Below are 16725 nucleotides of genomic sequence, written 5' to 3'. Positions count from 1 at the left end.
TAAAACGTATGTGTTTGATAAAGCTATGAAGATAAAATTGTTAAGATCTGTTGTTTTGTTCTTTTGAATTAATTTCTACAAACTAAAGTTGTGTTTGCATTTACACACAGAGGGGAAAAAATCAATTATTGGCGACTGGTCAGAAGGACACATTCCAAAAATGAGAGTTCATTTGCTGTCAGGTGATTTAAAAGTAAGAATGATAAGAATTAATCAAATGTTTGATTTACTTGTTCTGAATGTGTTTACTGCTTTCTTGTGTGATTGTTTCTCTTCTTGTCGGAGAGAAACAATTACAAAATCTATTGTTTGAGAAAAAAATATATTGTCAAGCTTGACAACAGAGATTAACTTCACTGGTATATCTTCAACCCAATAACTGATATTGACACTTGACAGAATGGACGATAATGAAAACCAAAAGTTCAGTGTTCAGGGCTGTGTTTACACAGAGCATTTATTCAGCTGGTTCATTAACCTGGAGGACAGAGTTCTGCAAAGCAGGACATTTTTTGTGAGATGAACTGAAGTTTGTGGTGTTCTGGAATGATGAACAGGTATGCAATGTGTTCAAATGTGTTCACTGTGATGCGTTAAGTGTGGATTGGGAACAATTGCCAGTCCCCTATGTTTCTGTTTAATGTGTTGGGATTGTGACAGCTTCGATACATTATCAGTGATACACCTTTATGTTTTGCTGTTGTTTTAGTATATCTTTGGCTTTCGTCGCCCTGCTTCCATTAGCTTTTGGTTCAGAGCTGACAGGACTGTTTGGGAGCTTCACATCACCAAACTTCCCAAACGTCTACCCTAACCACCAGCGTATGGTGTGGAATATCACAGGACCAAAAGGACACAGATTACGCCTCTACTTCACTTATTTTAGCCTGGAGCCTTCTCATCGCTGCGAATATGACTATGTTCAGGTTAGATCCATGTTTTCAACAGAGATTTAAAAGTTGGGTCATTTTATGGGATATATACACACCAAAGTGCACAAGTCCTAGATAATGATTCATATTTTGGTATCACAAACAAATCAGTCTATTGAAATTGGATAAAGAGAATTGCAGTTTTAAATGAGTAAGACATTCTTGCCAGAGCAAATCAAAATCAGACTTTAATCAGGAATCTGTAAGTTTGGCTGATTGAAAGCTTTACAAGGTTCACACAAAAATGAAAATTCTGTTATCAATTACTCAACCTCGTTCGTTCATCTTCAGAACACAAATGAAGATATTTTTAATAAAATCTGAGCCAGTTCTGTACTCTCCATTGACAGCTACGCAACTACCAATTTGATGCTTCAAAAAGTTCATAAAGAGATCGTAAAATTAATCTATATGAATTAGGCGGTTTAGTCCAAATTTTCTGAAGAGATTCGATCACTTTATATGATGAACATATTGAATTTAGGCTTTAATTCACATATATACATTGATCAGCGAATATAAACAGAACCGATCCTGCTTGACACGCAAAAAACAAACCTCATTGGTTCTTTGGGAAGCTCAAACGTGCTGCGTAACACGAGAATGAACCTCATTGGTTCTTGCAGAAGCTCAAACGTGCTGCGGAACACGAGAATGAACCTCATTGGTTTTTGGGGAAGTTCAAACCAGAGGTTCAAACGTGCTGCGAAAACCTCAGAGAATGAACCTCATTGGTTGTTGCATGTCAAGTGAACATGCTTGACCTTCTGTTTACCACAACTTATGTGTGAGTTGATGAATGTTTATATGTGTGTATAAAAGCCTAAATTCAATCCGTTCAAAAGCGAATGTGTCTCTTCAGAAATTTTTGACTAAACCAGATTATTATTATTTATTTTTTATTTTTATTTAAATTTTTTTTTTTAAGCGTAATAGCTGTCAATAGCGGCAGAAATTCCTCAGATATTGTTAAAAACTATCTTCATTTGTGTTCCGAAGATGAACGAAAGTTTTACGGGTTTGGAACGACATGAGGGTGAGTAAATAATGATAGAATTTTTGTTTTTTGGTGAACTAACCCTTTAATGTTAAAAAGTTATACTTCCTTTATTTGAAGGAAGGGTTTATTTGAATGATTTATCATTAAACACTTAAAAATATATATATAATGTAGATCATTACTAAAATATTTAAGTATATTGATAATTAATCAGATATTTAAAATATCAAAACATATTAGCCATGCAAGTGTAAACATCTTTCAGGTACCTGTTGCCTAGCACCATTTAATATCAGAAAACTCAAATACTGAACATTTGATTAAACCTCTCTATCACAAAATACACAGTATGGCTGTTATGTGAATGCAGGATACAGATGTGTGTTTGTACTACTTGCTTAAACTTTTCAGGTGTTATCAGAAGGAAATGAGACGGTCCGGTTCTGTGGCGAAACGGAGACAAATTACGGTGATGCGCCCAAAAACACTGTCATCTATTCTGCCAGCAACACCATGGCCGTGCTCTTCAGATCAGATTACTCCAATGAGGGCCGTTTCACAGGCTTCCAGGCATTTTTTTCTGCTGAAGGTGATGGAAACAATGGATTCACTGCATGACTGTCTCTCTCTTCCGCTGTCACCTCTTGCTGTAAAGGCTAAAGGGTTGAGCTAGACGATAATTTAAAAATGCTAAATAAATCAAATATTGTATATTTACTTGTTTATGGCATTGTATAGTCTAAAATGAAATAGATTTTAAGTTTATATTCAGTATATCCTAAAGTCACTTTAATTATATACTGTATATATATATAAATGCTTTTTTTATTATACTTGAATTGATCTTGGATGTCCAAACCCTGAATGAGAACTGTTGCTAAACGATCTCGTTTTACTCTTTACAGACATTGATGAGTGCCTGAGCACAATGGATGGAGAGACTGTGTGTGACCATAATTGCCATAATTATGTGGGGGGATTTTACTGCACTTGCCGATTGGGATTCCAACTCCACGATGATAAAAGACACTGCCCTGGTAAGGCTGATATCAGAACAGGTGAAAACCCTGGCCTGTAGTCTTTCTGCTCATTGATGAAGAATTGTATAGGACTGGCCACTGTTCATGATAACGATCTGATTGTGCAGCTAAAAGCACTCTTAAAGGGGTCCTGATTTTAACATGTTCCTTGAAGTTCACTCATAATGCAACAACAGCAAAACAAATATATATGCAGAAAAACAAATATTTTCAACCCTTATTCTGCCCCTCTGTCTTAAATGATACATTTTTAAGGGGCGGCTCCTTTAAGGCTGGTCAGTAAACGACCAATGTTATGGTTGGCTAACGTCATTACATAAACAGTGTCTACACCCACTCGCTATTGCATGTGATTAAAGGGACAGTTCACCCAAAAATTTTAATTAGCCCATGATTTACTCACCCTCAAGTCATCCTAGGTTTATATGACATTCTTCTTTCAGACGAATACGATCGGAGGTATATAAAAAAAATTCATGACTCTTCCAAGCTTTATAATGGCAGTGAATCGCTTTATATTTTTTGAAGTCCATAAAAGTGCATCTATCCATGATAAAAGTGCTCCACACGGCTCTGGGGGGTTAATAAAGGCCTTCTGAAGTGAAGTGATGCGTTTGTGTAAGAAAAATATCCATATTTAAACTGTTAAATAACAGATTGGAGATTAAAATAATATCAGAAAAGAAATGTACTTTTGCTGTAAGAATTGAGAAATTACAAAATGCCGGACAGTCTGTTTCAAGAGCGACCAGACCCTGAGAGGACAAAAGGACCTCTCTGGACATTACCATTTGAACTAGCCCTCGTGCACCATCGAGACGAAAGTCTCACCTCCGAGTCATCCTAATCTACATCTCTTTCCCTCTCCCCTCACCCCCTCTCTCTCATGCTCAGATGATCACCTGAATTCACCCAAGAAAATGTATAGTTTAATGTGAATGATTACCACAGAGTATTTTTCATGTTTGGTATCATTTAAAATATCACAATGCAACAGGGAATTCGGGGGCCTTTTCTGTACTTCAGATTGGTCCGTGAGGCTGAGAGAGATCTCTTAGCCTCACGTATTTCTTAATGTTGGGTTCGCATCTCTTCTCTTTATTCCAGAGCAATTGATGTTTTGTATCGATTATCTTTGAATTGATTATGAAATTGGCATGATACTTTTACCTGACATAATAAATTGTTACATTTGATTATTCTAACTGACTTTGACATTATTTTCATTAAAGAGTTAAACGGAATAGTCAAACATTCGCTCATGATTAATGATCCACAGATATCATTAAAACCTTTTCATTTATGGAGTCAGATGAAATAACGAGAGAATACATATTCAAATGTATTGCATTCAATCAAAAAATACTTTGCCTCGAGATAAGGACAGTAACACGTAAAGACCTTCCGCGCCGGTCAGATGCCGGACTTTGGGCCGATCGAGCGCGAGCTTATGCTATGGTTAAATAAATGTTCAGTGATATCTTCCAAAGGCGCATTTTTTTCTCTACATAGTGTTGATATGGCAACTAGTCCATACACTAAGTTTCGTCATGCTAGCATGTGTGGAAGTATTTAAGTGTGTTACAACTAGCCCCGTGTTAGGTTGTGCCCTGCTCACCCCTATTACTATTAGTGGGTGCTCTGGAGGCAAGCATATGCAAATATATTTGCCCCTGTGACATCACAGATCCCACAATATCCAAACAAGCCATTTTCCATGCTGCACAATTAATTTAGAATGATTTCTGCTTCTCGATTAATTAAATATAATCATCGCGATATTTTCCCCACTGATTATTTGTCCTGAAAACTTTTTTGTTTTTATTTTAGACATTTACATTACTTGCATTGGTAACACGCCTCTATTATCTTTCCTACATTTTCTGCCCAGTGTTTTGCTTAATCTTCTCAATCTGGCAACCATGCACATGCATGGTTATATAATTATATAAAATATGATGAAATCATATATATTTTTTCAAATGAGTATAATCTTAAATGTAAAGATTTTGGAGCATAACAAGTGTGATTATCAGTTTAGCCATTTACCACAAACAGCAATGAGCAACAGTCTCTTTGCCTGTAATCTAAGATGTGTAAACATTTTTAAACAGAAGAAACCCAACTTTTAGCTGTGTAAGTCCTGAACAAATCTTTAAATGTTTAGGAGATATTGTCATAGAGCTCAGTACTGATTGATGCTCCAGTAGTGACTCTTGTACATCACAGACCTATTGAAACAGCGGTCACAGCAGCAGACTGGGCAGCCACAGCTCACCACACACTATCTATCAGTCCTGTCAACAGCTCTTGATTGAGCTAGCATGGCCTATAATAAAGCAGGAAATACAGTCACCAAATAGTAGAGGGGTTTGTTATATCATTGATAGAGTGGCCGCAACTAACTGCATAGCGTTTTTCGATATAAGCGAGGATTGTGTGGGCTTTCGAAAAGGCATATTTACATTTTCGACCTTCAGGTTATGAAAACTTTTGGCAGAAAAATGGATTAGCTCCAAAAACTCCTCTCATTTAAAGTGCTAATGTTCACTGCGGTTCTGGACAGAGCTAACTGGCTTTAGCCTGAAGCACGCTTCAGCAACAGACTGATGATTCACTAGTGTGCCTGTATAAAGCAGTTGATCTCTGTCACTCTAAGCGAATCCAGGTTAATTACCATTGGTTCCTGAGGGAACAGCGTTATAGAGATCAGTTGAAAATGTATACCTTTTTCTAGCTGTGATACTGTGCTAATGATGGGTAATTAATCACAATTACCAGGCCAGACATGCCTCTTAATTGTTTTTCTTTGCTAATGGGGAAGATAGAGACATCACATCATATCACACTGAAACAATGACTTGTGTCTGAATCATTTAATCATATGAATTAGTAGACCTTCACCCTTAGATTCTTCATTTATAGCAATTATTTGTAGCATCTGCACTTGTTGGGGTTCATTTATTAAATTAATAGTATGGCCAAAAATAAAATTTCTGTCACCATTTATTCACCCTCAATGTTTGAAACCTTTTTTGACTTTTTTTCTTCGGTGGAACACAAAATGGGAAATTCTAAATGTGACTCATGTGCTGCTATATATTACAAGTCTTCTGAGGCCATTTGATTTCTTTTTGTGAGAAATTTAAGTCATTATTCACTGAAAATCTTTCCATCCAGTAAGTATTACTCAATTATTGAGTCAATTCATGAGTGAATCATTGACTGAATCAACTGATTTGTTTAAAAAAACTGATTTGTTTATAAATCAGCCATCACCAGCATGCATGTGAAGGTTTTCAGTGAATATTACTTTTATAGATTCAGTAAATTATGCTTTTATGATGAAGTATTATTTTGAATCTTTCAAGCTTCACACAGGATGCAAAAGTAGTACAATAAAACTTGTTTTCATCATAAAGCCTAAAAGCTCCAGTCCCCATTTATTTGAATGGCCTGGAAAATAGCAAACAAAGAAATTGTTCAGATATTCATCTTTTGTGTTTTTATGTTTTGTGTAAGAGAAATGGGTTTGGAACAACATGATGTTGATGATGCTATTGAATATGTATGGGTCTTTTTATTCTATTCAAAGTATCAGTAACTACTGATTAATTTTGCATGTTGATTTTGCAAGTCAAATTTCAAAGCTTAAAAATCCTAAATCTAAACAAAAACGCCTAAATCTTACTGATGATACACAGTTTAGTTGGTAATAGCATCCAGTGAATCTAAACAACAACTATCTGGGGCAACCAGTGATTTTTGCATCTGATGTGGTTAAGGTTTGAGTAAAGGTGTTCTCTTATTTGTAAGTTTTTTTTTTGCACATCTTTCATTTATAATCTCATTTAAATGCAAAAAATAATAGCAAATTTACCTGAAAATTTTGAATGTTTCTATCTCATAACCATTTTGTTTTTTGCTGTAAAGAGTTTGCATTCGCTAAAGTATCTAATTTTCATGCACGTAATGTTTGTAACTCTTCATAAATATATAGATGCAGTGACAGAAAGCACTTTCTCTGGCCATTTTACAGGTGGAAAGGTTTATTTACTTCTGAGCATCCCAAATCAATGTTGCAATTTCCTGCGGTCCTCAGTGTTAAATGTGGCATGGATAGTTGTCTGTTTAATGTATATGTGTGTGCTTTTGACAATTTCCAGTGGATGTGAAAATGCTTTTTCCCAATGTAGCTGAGTGTAGTGGGCAGGTGTTTCAGGAGAGGTCAGGAGAACTGAGCAGTCCAGAGTACCCAGGTGTTTATCCCAAGATGAGCCATTGTGATTACACCATCAGTTTGATGGAAGGCTTCCAAGTGACCCTGGAATTCCAAAACCTGTTTGATGTGGAGACTCATCCTGAAATCCACTGCCCTTATGACATCCTTAAGGTTGGTTATTTCTCAGTCAACAAGCTCTGACAACAGGATGGTAGTTCAAACCTAAAACACCAGCCATAATAGCATGTGTGTGTGGACACATCTCAGTCACTTTAATGGGGTCCTACTGGGTCCTTTGAGAAGTCTATACCTCTACCTGATAAAAAAAATACTCCTAATCTAATGCCCATGCAGGTGCGGAATATTGCCTGGTTACAGAACCTTCCTTTTAGTGTATCTTCAGAAAAATTCACGTATTTAGGAATTCAGATTACAAAATACCACTCTAATTTATTTAAGGAGAATTTCCCACCACTGCTGTCTAAATTACAAACAAATATACAGTTCTGGAAGACCTTGCCAATATCATTACTTGGCAGAGTGAATGCTATCAAAATGATTTTCTTGCCCCAATTACTATATTTATTTCAGAACATTCCAGTGTTTCTCCCCAAATCTTTCTTTAAAAAAATTGACTCGATTGTGCTCCCTTTCTTATGGGACTAAAACCCACAGAATAGGCAAGAAACACCTCTGCAAATCTAAAATAGAGGGAGGCTTGGCACTCCCGAATTGTTTATCATATTACTGGGCCTCACATATCAAGATTATGGCGTACTGGCTGGATAACACTGCTACCCCACCAAACTGGCTCGAATTAGAACAAGAGGCATGCCAGCCTAACTCTATAGGTGCCATCCTTCTGGCACCTTACACTATTGAGAAGTCTTTGTACAATAGCAATGTGATGATCCATAGTACAGTGCGTATTTGGAAACAAATCAAGTCACACTTTAAGTTGAAACCCATATTTTATGCATTACCTATCACTGGAAACCCTACGTTTCCTCCATCCATTCTTGATAATACTTTTAATCTCTGGATGAACAGAGGCATCCATACAATAGGAGAGTTATACATTAATGGCATTTTTGCATCCTTTGCACAATTACAGAGTAAATATAATATAACGGGTAGTAGTTTCTTTAGATACTTGCAAATTAGAAACTATGTAAGAAAATATTTGCAAAATGTTGAGACCTTCTCAGGCTCTTGTCTTGATCGATGCCTCCGACCCATGTCTTGCTCAGAAAAATTGATATCTTATATTTATGACACTTTGCAGTCTATCTGTCCAGTGATCTCCACTTCAATAAAAACAAAATGGGAGGAAGAAATGGGCACTGTGATCCCAGACCCTCTATGGGAAAAGAGTTTGGAACATACTCATCGATGTTCTAATAATGCTAGTAGGCACTGCCTAATTCACTTTAAGATTCTACATCGTCTTCACTATTCTAAGGAGAGGTTACACAAAATATACCCTGAGATATCCCCTCTATGTGACAGATGCTTTGTTGCAGAAGACACGTTGCTTCACAGCTTCGTCCTGTGTCCCAAGGTTAAGATCTTTTGGTTTAATATCTTCAGTTTAATTTCTAGGATACTTAAAATACAATTGGAGCCTAATCCACATATTATTATTTTAGGAATTTCAGACGATATTAAAAGGTTAAACAACTATCAACAATGCCTCCTGTCTTATAGTCTCATCACCGCAAAGAAGCTACTTCTCATGCATTGGAAAAATAAAGAAACACCCACCACAAAGATATGGCTTAGTGATCTTACTAACACTCTCTACTTAGAGAGAATAAAATATATTCTTATGGATAAACTCCCACACTTTGAAAAAGTGTGGTCACCTCTCATTCACTATCTCACACCGGGCAGTGGAAATTAATGTTTCCCTCTAACTATAATAAAGTAGTATTTAGACGGAAGGATAAGGCTGGGTAGGGTGGGAAAGAGGGATTATTTAGGATTGTTGTTTTTGTTTTTTTTGTACTCTGTATGTCTATCTGTTGATTCTGTTCTTCTTTTACCATTGTTGTATGTTCTAAAAACAAAAAGAGGACAGTATGTCCTAACTGCACACATTTCTATGTGGATATACATTATACTCTTGTGTATGATGTAGATAATATAACGATGTGAATATGTGCTCTAATAAAAATATTTGAAACAAAAAATACTCCTAATTATATTCAGAGTTTGAGATTTTTTTATTTTTAAATCGGTTGTTAAATACAGAAAAAAAGAATAATCAAATGTTCTCATGCTTTTTTGCAATGTGTGAGAAGTATTAATGATTTCTTTTTCTCATAGGTGAATTGTATTGAATCCAGTTAGGGTCAATTTGGCCCCAACCATAAAAATCGTACCCACGTTTTTAACATAATACAATGATTAAAGTTCTGAATAACTACATGTAGAAGAACTATAAAAAAATTAACTTATTAATGTGTACAGTGTACTAAATGTAATAAAATATTTTATATGGTCAATAGAATCCCCACAAAACCATCATAATGCTGCACTTTATATTGAAGACTTGTTTTAAGCTTAAGGAAGATTATTTACAGTAAAATACTGTTTGAAGAGAGACATAATATGCCTTCTAGTGCCCTTGTTGAGTGTTAGAAAATATTGATTTTAGAGTGATTTACACAGAGAAGATTGGCTCTCCATATGCTTGATATGCTTGATAAGTGTTTAAGAGTGTTTACTTTTCAGCACTGATTTTATACTCTGCATCAAAGCTCATTCGATTTTAATGACTTGAATCCAATTCCCTTCTTATGGGTTTAACCATCTTGTTATGCTAAGCAAATTTGTAATTTTGAGTTTAGCTGTTTCCACCCTCACTGCCTCTAAAAACAAAAATGGTCTCCTTAGCACTGGTGTTAAGTGTCAGACTACTCCACTAATCACTGACCTGAAGGCTGTTGAATACATAATGTATGCTCTCTCATGCCCTCCATTATTTCTCATCACCCTCCCATCACCCAAGAGGCTTGTTTATCTGTTGCCATTTGTATTTACTGACAAGTCAAACTGTTTTGTTTAAGATCACTGCAGGTGGAAGGGAGTATGGCCCATTTTGTGGCAAGACCCCACCAAGAAAAATAGAGACAGGAACTCCCAAAGTGCATGTGACCTTCCGCTCAGACGGTTCTGGGAAAAACAAAGGCTGGAAGATCAAGTATACCAGCACAGGTAGTTTACAACCCCCTATTATGTACCTTTATGGTAAGTAAAGCATAATGTATACCCAACCTCAATAATGAGCAGCTAACTGTGCATAATCCTACATATTAAATTACTAATACATATTAATTAAATAGATATGTGTGTCACGGGAGCTGCTAACAGGAAGCACACGAAGATTCAAACAAAATAGTCTTTAATCCAAATATCTCACAGACATAACATTAACGACACCGAACAATAAACTGAAGGAAGACAGGACTTAAATACACAGAGAAGCAAAAGAGCTAATTAATGGGCAACAGTGAATGGGATATACAATCAAGGGAATAAACTGGCACACACTAACTGGGTCACACAGGCAAACAGGCACAGAACTTAAAACACAATGAAACATTTCAAAACCCTGACAACGTGGACATAAAATATTGATTTATGTTGAAATTATTTTAAAATCTTACCTGTATGTTATCTTAAAACTTCCACTAAAAAATATTGCCCACTACAATGTATAAAACAATCAGCCTAGCGACAAATCAAACAAATGCAACTTGCATTTGTAGAAACGAGAGAGCGGGTCCGTGGTGTAGCGCCGGCTTCAGTTACCAAATGAGTGGACCAACATTGCCTTGAATGACGTTCAATATACACTGAAGCAACAGTCGATTTCCGAAAGTAAAAATCCCATAGGGGAATTGATTTTGAATTATACATTTTAAATCTTTAAAGAAGACCCGTGAACTACAATGTTGTTAATCAATGGTATTTTGTTGAAGCCATCAGCCTGCATTATTTCATCTTACGTTTTAAACAATCATGTTCAATAGCAGAATACCAAAAAAAAAAAAAAAAAAAAAAAAAAAAAAAAGAAACTACACTTCCCATTTTTCTGCAAAGAAATCTTCACCAATCAGAAAATTTCAACAAGCAAATTGCACCAGAAGAACTCTTTAGCACTAATCAAGTCAGTCACCCTAAGCTCTCAAACTACTTAAATACATGCATAATTTGCAATAAATGTACAATATGATGTTTTTACAAATATGATCATCATCTTATAAATCAGTAGTTTTATATTCATCCAGAGTTTTTAGTTTTAGATTGTAATTGGCATACTTCATGAGATTGTAGTTCTTTTCCCTATCAAAGGTGTTAAAGTTAATTTTCAGAGAGGCTAGCAATAGCGAGCTAGCTTTGAAAGCATAAGATCCCACTCTCCCTTCAGAGCGTCTCCAAAGCCACTCCTCCAAAACACAGGCAAACAAAATTGTCACAAGAGACGGCATTAAACTAAGCACATAACATACAATAATAATGAGCATCAGCTTAAAGAGCACTGACCTGTACCACCTGACTGCTGCAGGTTCATCTCGGCGTTGATTAGTGTTAATTGCGGAGGTATAAAAATACATACAATGACAAGGTAAGCATCTTTGCATTCGGACCGAATTCAATGATTGGACGAAAATCTTTTGGTCCACATACAATAATATGTACATATAAATACACTTAGACCACTTAACTTAGTGATTGCTATCAGGATGTGAAGAGACTTTCAACCAATAACAAAAAATATTTCTGGAACAAATCGCTTGCCCTGCCTTTAAGTAAACAGCCATGTACTTTTGTCTTTTTGTCCGAATTTCAAATATTAAAAGATTTAAAAAAAAAATTCAAATTAAAGTTGTAATGTGATGACCTTGTAGCTGCTTTGTTTGCTTCAAGACTTATAACTCTTAAACAAAGACCTTTTTAAAACCCCTATGGGAAAAATACTTGGCTGACAGTGTTGCACTCTTTTAGGAAAGGGCTGACCGCTGAATACTATGATTGAACAATAGGAATCAAGTGTTCCAGAATGTGTGTAATAATAATGATTAATATGGTGTTTGCCTTACATGTGGATTCTCTCTCAAGCACATTTCAAGAAAATGATGAATGGTGTGCAATCTACCAAAAAAGAAATGTTTTGAAGCAGGGTTTCAGATCTGATGGCTGTCTCCAGACATTTTGATGCATTAAGAATCACATAAACATTTAAATGACAAGTCAATGGCCTGGTTTCCAGAATGTGTGTTTTCATTACTGTTCCCTTCTCTCACAGCCCAGCCATGCCCAAACCCCGTGACTCCTCGACACGGACATATCCAGCCCCAGCAGTCTCAGTACATCATGACAGACACCTTCAATGTCACATGTCAGCTGGGCTATGAATTAAATCTGGTAACCATTTTTCCTCTTTTACTTTCTCTAAGATTTAAGAAAAAGAGCTTGGTATGCTATATAGAGAGTTAAAAGTGACTTTTTGCATCTTAAGGGGGAGGAAGCTTTGCCCTTTTATCAAGCCACATGCCTGAAGGGTGGATTTTGGGATGGACCGTTGCCTGACTGCATCCGTAAGTTGCTCAAGAATCCCAGATAAGCATGAAGTGTGTATAATCGTCAATGGGGGTTTACTGCAACAAAGAGGAGGTACGTTTTAAAACCTAAGGTGTTATTTCAAGCTGAAGTGGGTGAAATTCTGACTGTGGTAATTCTGTGATGAAATCGTGATGACACATAACAAAAGCACGTTTTTAATTAAAACATTTCAGATATGCATTTTATCATGAAAAAGGACAATGGAAAAAGGGGATGATAACAATGTAGGCTACTTGGTAAAATGAATGATTAAAACTACAACAAAAACAACAAAAACAATAATTTTCCTGTAAAAAACAGTGATTCCACATTGCTTATTAAATTATTTATAAAAAATAACAAACGTATTCAAAAACAACTGTAGGACTGATTAGGTTATTTAAAACATGTTAAAATGTGCTGAAATAACAAACACAAATAAGAAAAAGACAAGAAAAAATAAAACAAAGAAAGAAAAATAAGCAGATTCAATTCAAAATGAAAGCGACAAATAATCAACCGTAAACAGATTTTAAGAGCCAGATATTTATATGACATTTATTAAACTAAATAAATAAAAAATGGAAATGCTTAGGTTTTGGCAACACTGTCATTCTTTGTGTCTATAAACTGTGTCAGTTCCCAAAATGCCCTTCTTTTGCAGTTGTTGATTGTGGAGAGCCTGTAGAAGTGCATAATGCAAGTGTGAAATTCACCAAAACCACATATAAATCTGTGATCACGTATTCCTGTAATGAATTCTACGCAATTGAGACTGGAAATAATGGTAAGGTGCATGTCCCAGGATAGCAAGACACTGTACTAATCAATCATCACTGGAGGTTTACAGCAATCCTTTTCTCTCTGAAATTAGGAGTCTATACCTGTGCACATGACGGCTACTGGAGAGATGCCCTGGGTGGAAAAATACACCACATATGTTCACCCAGTGAGTTTTAGTTTAATGCAAATGGTTTAACAGATGGTTTATGTTTTAATATACTGTACGCTACCATCAAAGGTTTGGACACGTTTGACTGAATTTGTTTTTCAGGATCTCAAAACCTTCTTATCCTAAAATCTTAAATGCTCAAAGTGGTAGACAAATATAAACTTATATTAAACTAATATGAAATATAACATTTTAAGTTTTTAAAGGGATAGTTAATCCCAAAATGAAAATTCTGTCATAATGTACTCCCCCTCAAACCTGTATGAAGAACACGAGAAGAAAAAGAAGATATTTTGAAGAATATGGGTAAACCAAACAATTGATGGGCCCTGAGAGTGTGCAGAACTGTAATCTAAAGGGTGGCTCATATTATTTTTTTGGTTACTAAAATGGAAGTATGAAAATTATTTAACGGTTTTGAGCAGTGCTTCTCAACCAGGGTGCAGCAAACTTCCAAAGGGACCTCTAGCATATATGACTAAGATATTGCTTATTTTATTTTAAAAAAATGTCTTTGAAAAAACAGAATTCCCTAAGCCTTGGAAACCATTTTAAAAGTGTGGTTTCTAGGCCTGGAAATTCATGAGCATTTTTATAATTAATATTTTTCTAGAACATTATTTTAGATGTGCCAAACTTTCAAATTTGAGTAAAAAAATTCAAGGGGCCTTTGAAAATGTTTGGTGTCAAAAAAAAAAAAAAAGTTGAGAACCACTGGTTTGTAGGAAAATGGAGGAAAAAAAATTCCACATTTTTTCCTGGTATAGTTTACTGTATATCAGTGTCATATTGTCTAAACACTAATCTGATGTCTACCATTTCTGAAAGTTTGTGGACAGCCTGAGAAAAAGCTATCCAAGGTGATTGGCGGGGAGAATGCAGAAAAGAACGAGATTCCCTGGCAGGTCATGGTACGAATGGGTCCCAGGTTCATCGGTGGCGCTTCTCTCGTGTCAGACAACTGGGTCCTCACTGCTGCTCATGTCCTGAAAAGCTATGCAGACACTTCCCAGCTGCAGCTGAAGATGGGCACAGTCAAACACCAGGACAATGAGGCGGTCGTCGGCATACCACAGAAAATCTTTATTCACCCTCAGTACCATCACGATAACGTTAATTTCAACCATGACATTGCCCTGATTAAACTGGAGCATAAGGTACCTGTCAGTAAAGCCGTCATGCCTGTGTGTTTGCCTGGAAGGGAAGAGCGGTTTGTTTTGAAGGTTAATGACGTCGGGAAGGTGTCTGGGTGGGGTGTGTGGAATACAAACAGACCTGCATTATTTTCCAATAATCTCCAGTACGTACATTTACCCATCACTGATTTTGAGGACTGTAAGGCTAAATATGACTCCACAGTGACGGCTAAAGGGAAACTAGTAGTGACAGAGAATATGATATGTGCTGGGTTTGCTCAGGGAGGAAAAGATTCCTGCCAGGGGGACAGTGGAGGGCCCTATGCATTTTTTGACAATCAGAGTAAAAGCTGGTTCATAGGCGGTATTGTGTCATGGGGTCAAGGCTGCGCCCAGGCTGGGTATTATGGGGTTTATACCAAAGTGAGCAATTACCTTCCGTGGATTGAAGAAATCATGTCAAAAAACAGTTGAAACAGTTGTGAAAGTGTTCAAAATGCTTGACTTTGATTTGATATGGATTTATCATTGGGCAAATTGTTGTTAATTATTTTTACCATGACAGCACTGCATGTAGGCTATCAGTCATTCACTTATTTTTTTGGTGATTGTTTTATTAATCTTGGTTTTGCACAGCACTTTGGTTGGCACTTGCTGTTTTTAAAAGTGCTAAATAAATAAAGTAAACTAAATAAACATTTTGTAATCACTTATTTGCTTTTGGGGTACCAAACAAATAAAATATACTCTTCATACTAATAATTAAAAAAAAAAAATAAAAATAAAAATATATATATATATATATATATATATATATAAAAAAAAAATATATATATATATATATAGGATAAACTAAATACATACTTTCAAACACTTTGTCACATGCCAGGGACTATAATTTCTTGCAGAACGATGTCAATGAATTTGTTTAGTAAAATATAGTTTAATAAAATTAATATTTATATAATTATGTAGTGGCAGTTTCCTGAAAGCAAAAGACAAAAGAGGGTGTGCTACATTGTGAATTATTTTTAAGTTGATTAATAATTATTTTCTTTAGTCAAAAATTGAAAATGGCATAACCTAGAGTTTCATTTTCATAAAGCCATTGGTGTCAATGCAGAGGTGTTTGTTTAAAAGTCAAGTAGTAAGCTCAGGCATCATGATTTACAGTCATTAAGTTCTTATGCATTATGCATCTGATCTCAGAGTCCCTCTGTTGTCTTCTATCAGCAGCAGGGACCGTATGGTCTCTCCATCCCAGAGTAATTACCTCTCCAGTGCTATTTTGGCCCTGTGGAGTTCTAATCATTCTCAAGCCTACTTCAACCTCTGTCCTATCGCAAGAACTCAAGGTATGAACAACTGAAAGTTTACTGCAAATACTGCACGCATTCGAAGCAACATATCATACCAACATTTACCATTTAAATACATTCATAACTAAACCAAAACAACAGTTAGACAAGCATCACTATAGCCTTTTGCTTGGGATTTGAACAAACTCTTAACCCTGTAATTGTGTGCTATACAGACATGCACGATACCTCAGAGAGCATCGCTTGTTGATTAGAGGTGAGTTATAATGTATTTTGCTGAGCAGAAAATATCAGTTGGTGGCGAGAATGAGTGAGTCATTTATTCATTCAGTAACAAAACAAGTGGCAGTCTTTAAGAGTCAATAAATGATTCACTCCAAAGATTCGTTCAGAATAAAATGAAACACAGTGGACGATCGTGGTCGCATGATTAATTTGACCTAATATGGAACTATTTTCGTTTAAAAATAACTTTAAATATTGTGTTTAAAATGTGAGCTACTAAAGAAAGAAA

At 35.8% G+C, this 16725-nt stretch overlaps 1 protein-coding gene across 1 annotated transcript; it reads left to right on the top strand.

Moving 5' to 3' along the window:
• The first annotated feature begins 410 nt into the window (after nucleotides 1-410).
• On the top strand, nucleotides 411-15588 carry masp2 (MBL associated serine protease 2). The gene is made up of 11 exons (XM_082144897.1): nucleotides 411-557; nucleotides 710-926; nucleotides 2344-2521; nucleotides 2838-2969; nucleotides 7169-7365; nucleotides 10266-10413; nucleotides 12509-12627; nucleotides 12722-12800; nucleotides 13469-13591; nucleotides 13679-13753; nucleotides 14585-15588. The coding sequence occupies exons 1-11, from the start codon at nucleotides 547-549 to the stop codon at nucleotides 15364-15366; spliced, it is 2061 nt and encodes a 686-aa protein (XP_082001023.1). The 5' UTR covers nucleotides 411-546; the 3' UTR covers nucleotides 15367-15588.
• Nucleotides 15589-16725: the final 1137 nt, after the last annotated feature.

This window comes from Leuciscus leuciscus, assembly GCF_965113295.1.
Source record: "Leuciscus leuciscus genome assembly, chromosome: 18".
Classification (NCBI taxonomy): Eukaryota; Metazoa; Chordata; class Actinopteri; order Cypriniformes; family Leuciscidae; genus Leuciscus; species Leuciscus leuciscus.
The sequence above is the reverse complement of the archived record's forward strand: the minus strand, read 5'-3'. Positions and strand labels throughout refer to the sequence as shown.

Coding starts and splice junctions, on each gene's coding strand:
- masp2 (XM_082144897.1), top strand. Junction 12,801..13,468: donor ACCGTTGCCTGACTGCATCC/GTAAGTTGCTCA, acceptor CTTCTTTTGCAG/TTGTTGATTGTGGAGAGCCT. Junction 13,754..14,584: donor ACACCACATATGTTCACCCA/GTGAGTTTTAGT, acceptor CATTTCTGAAAG/TTTGTGGACAGCCTGAGAAA.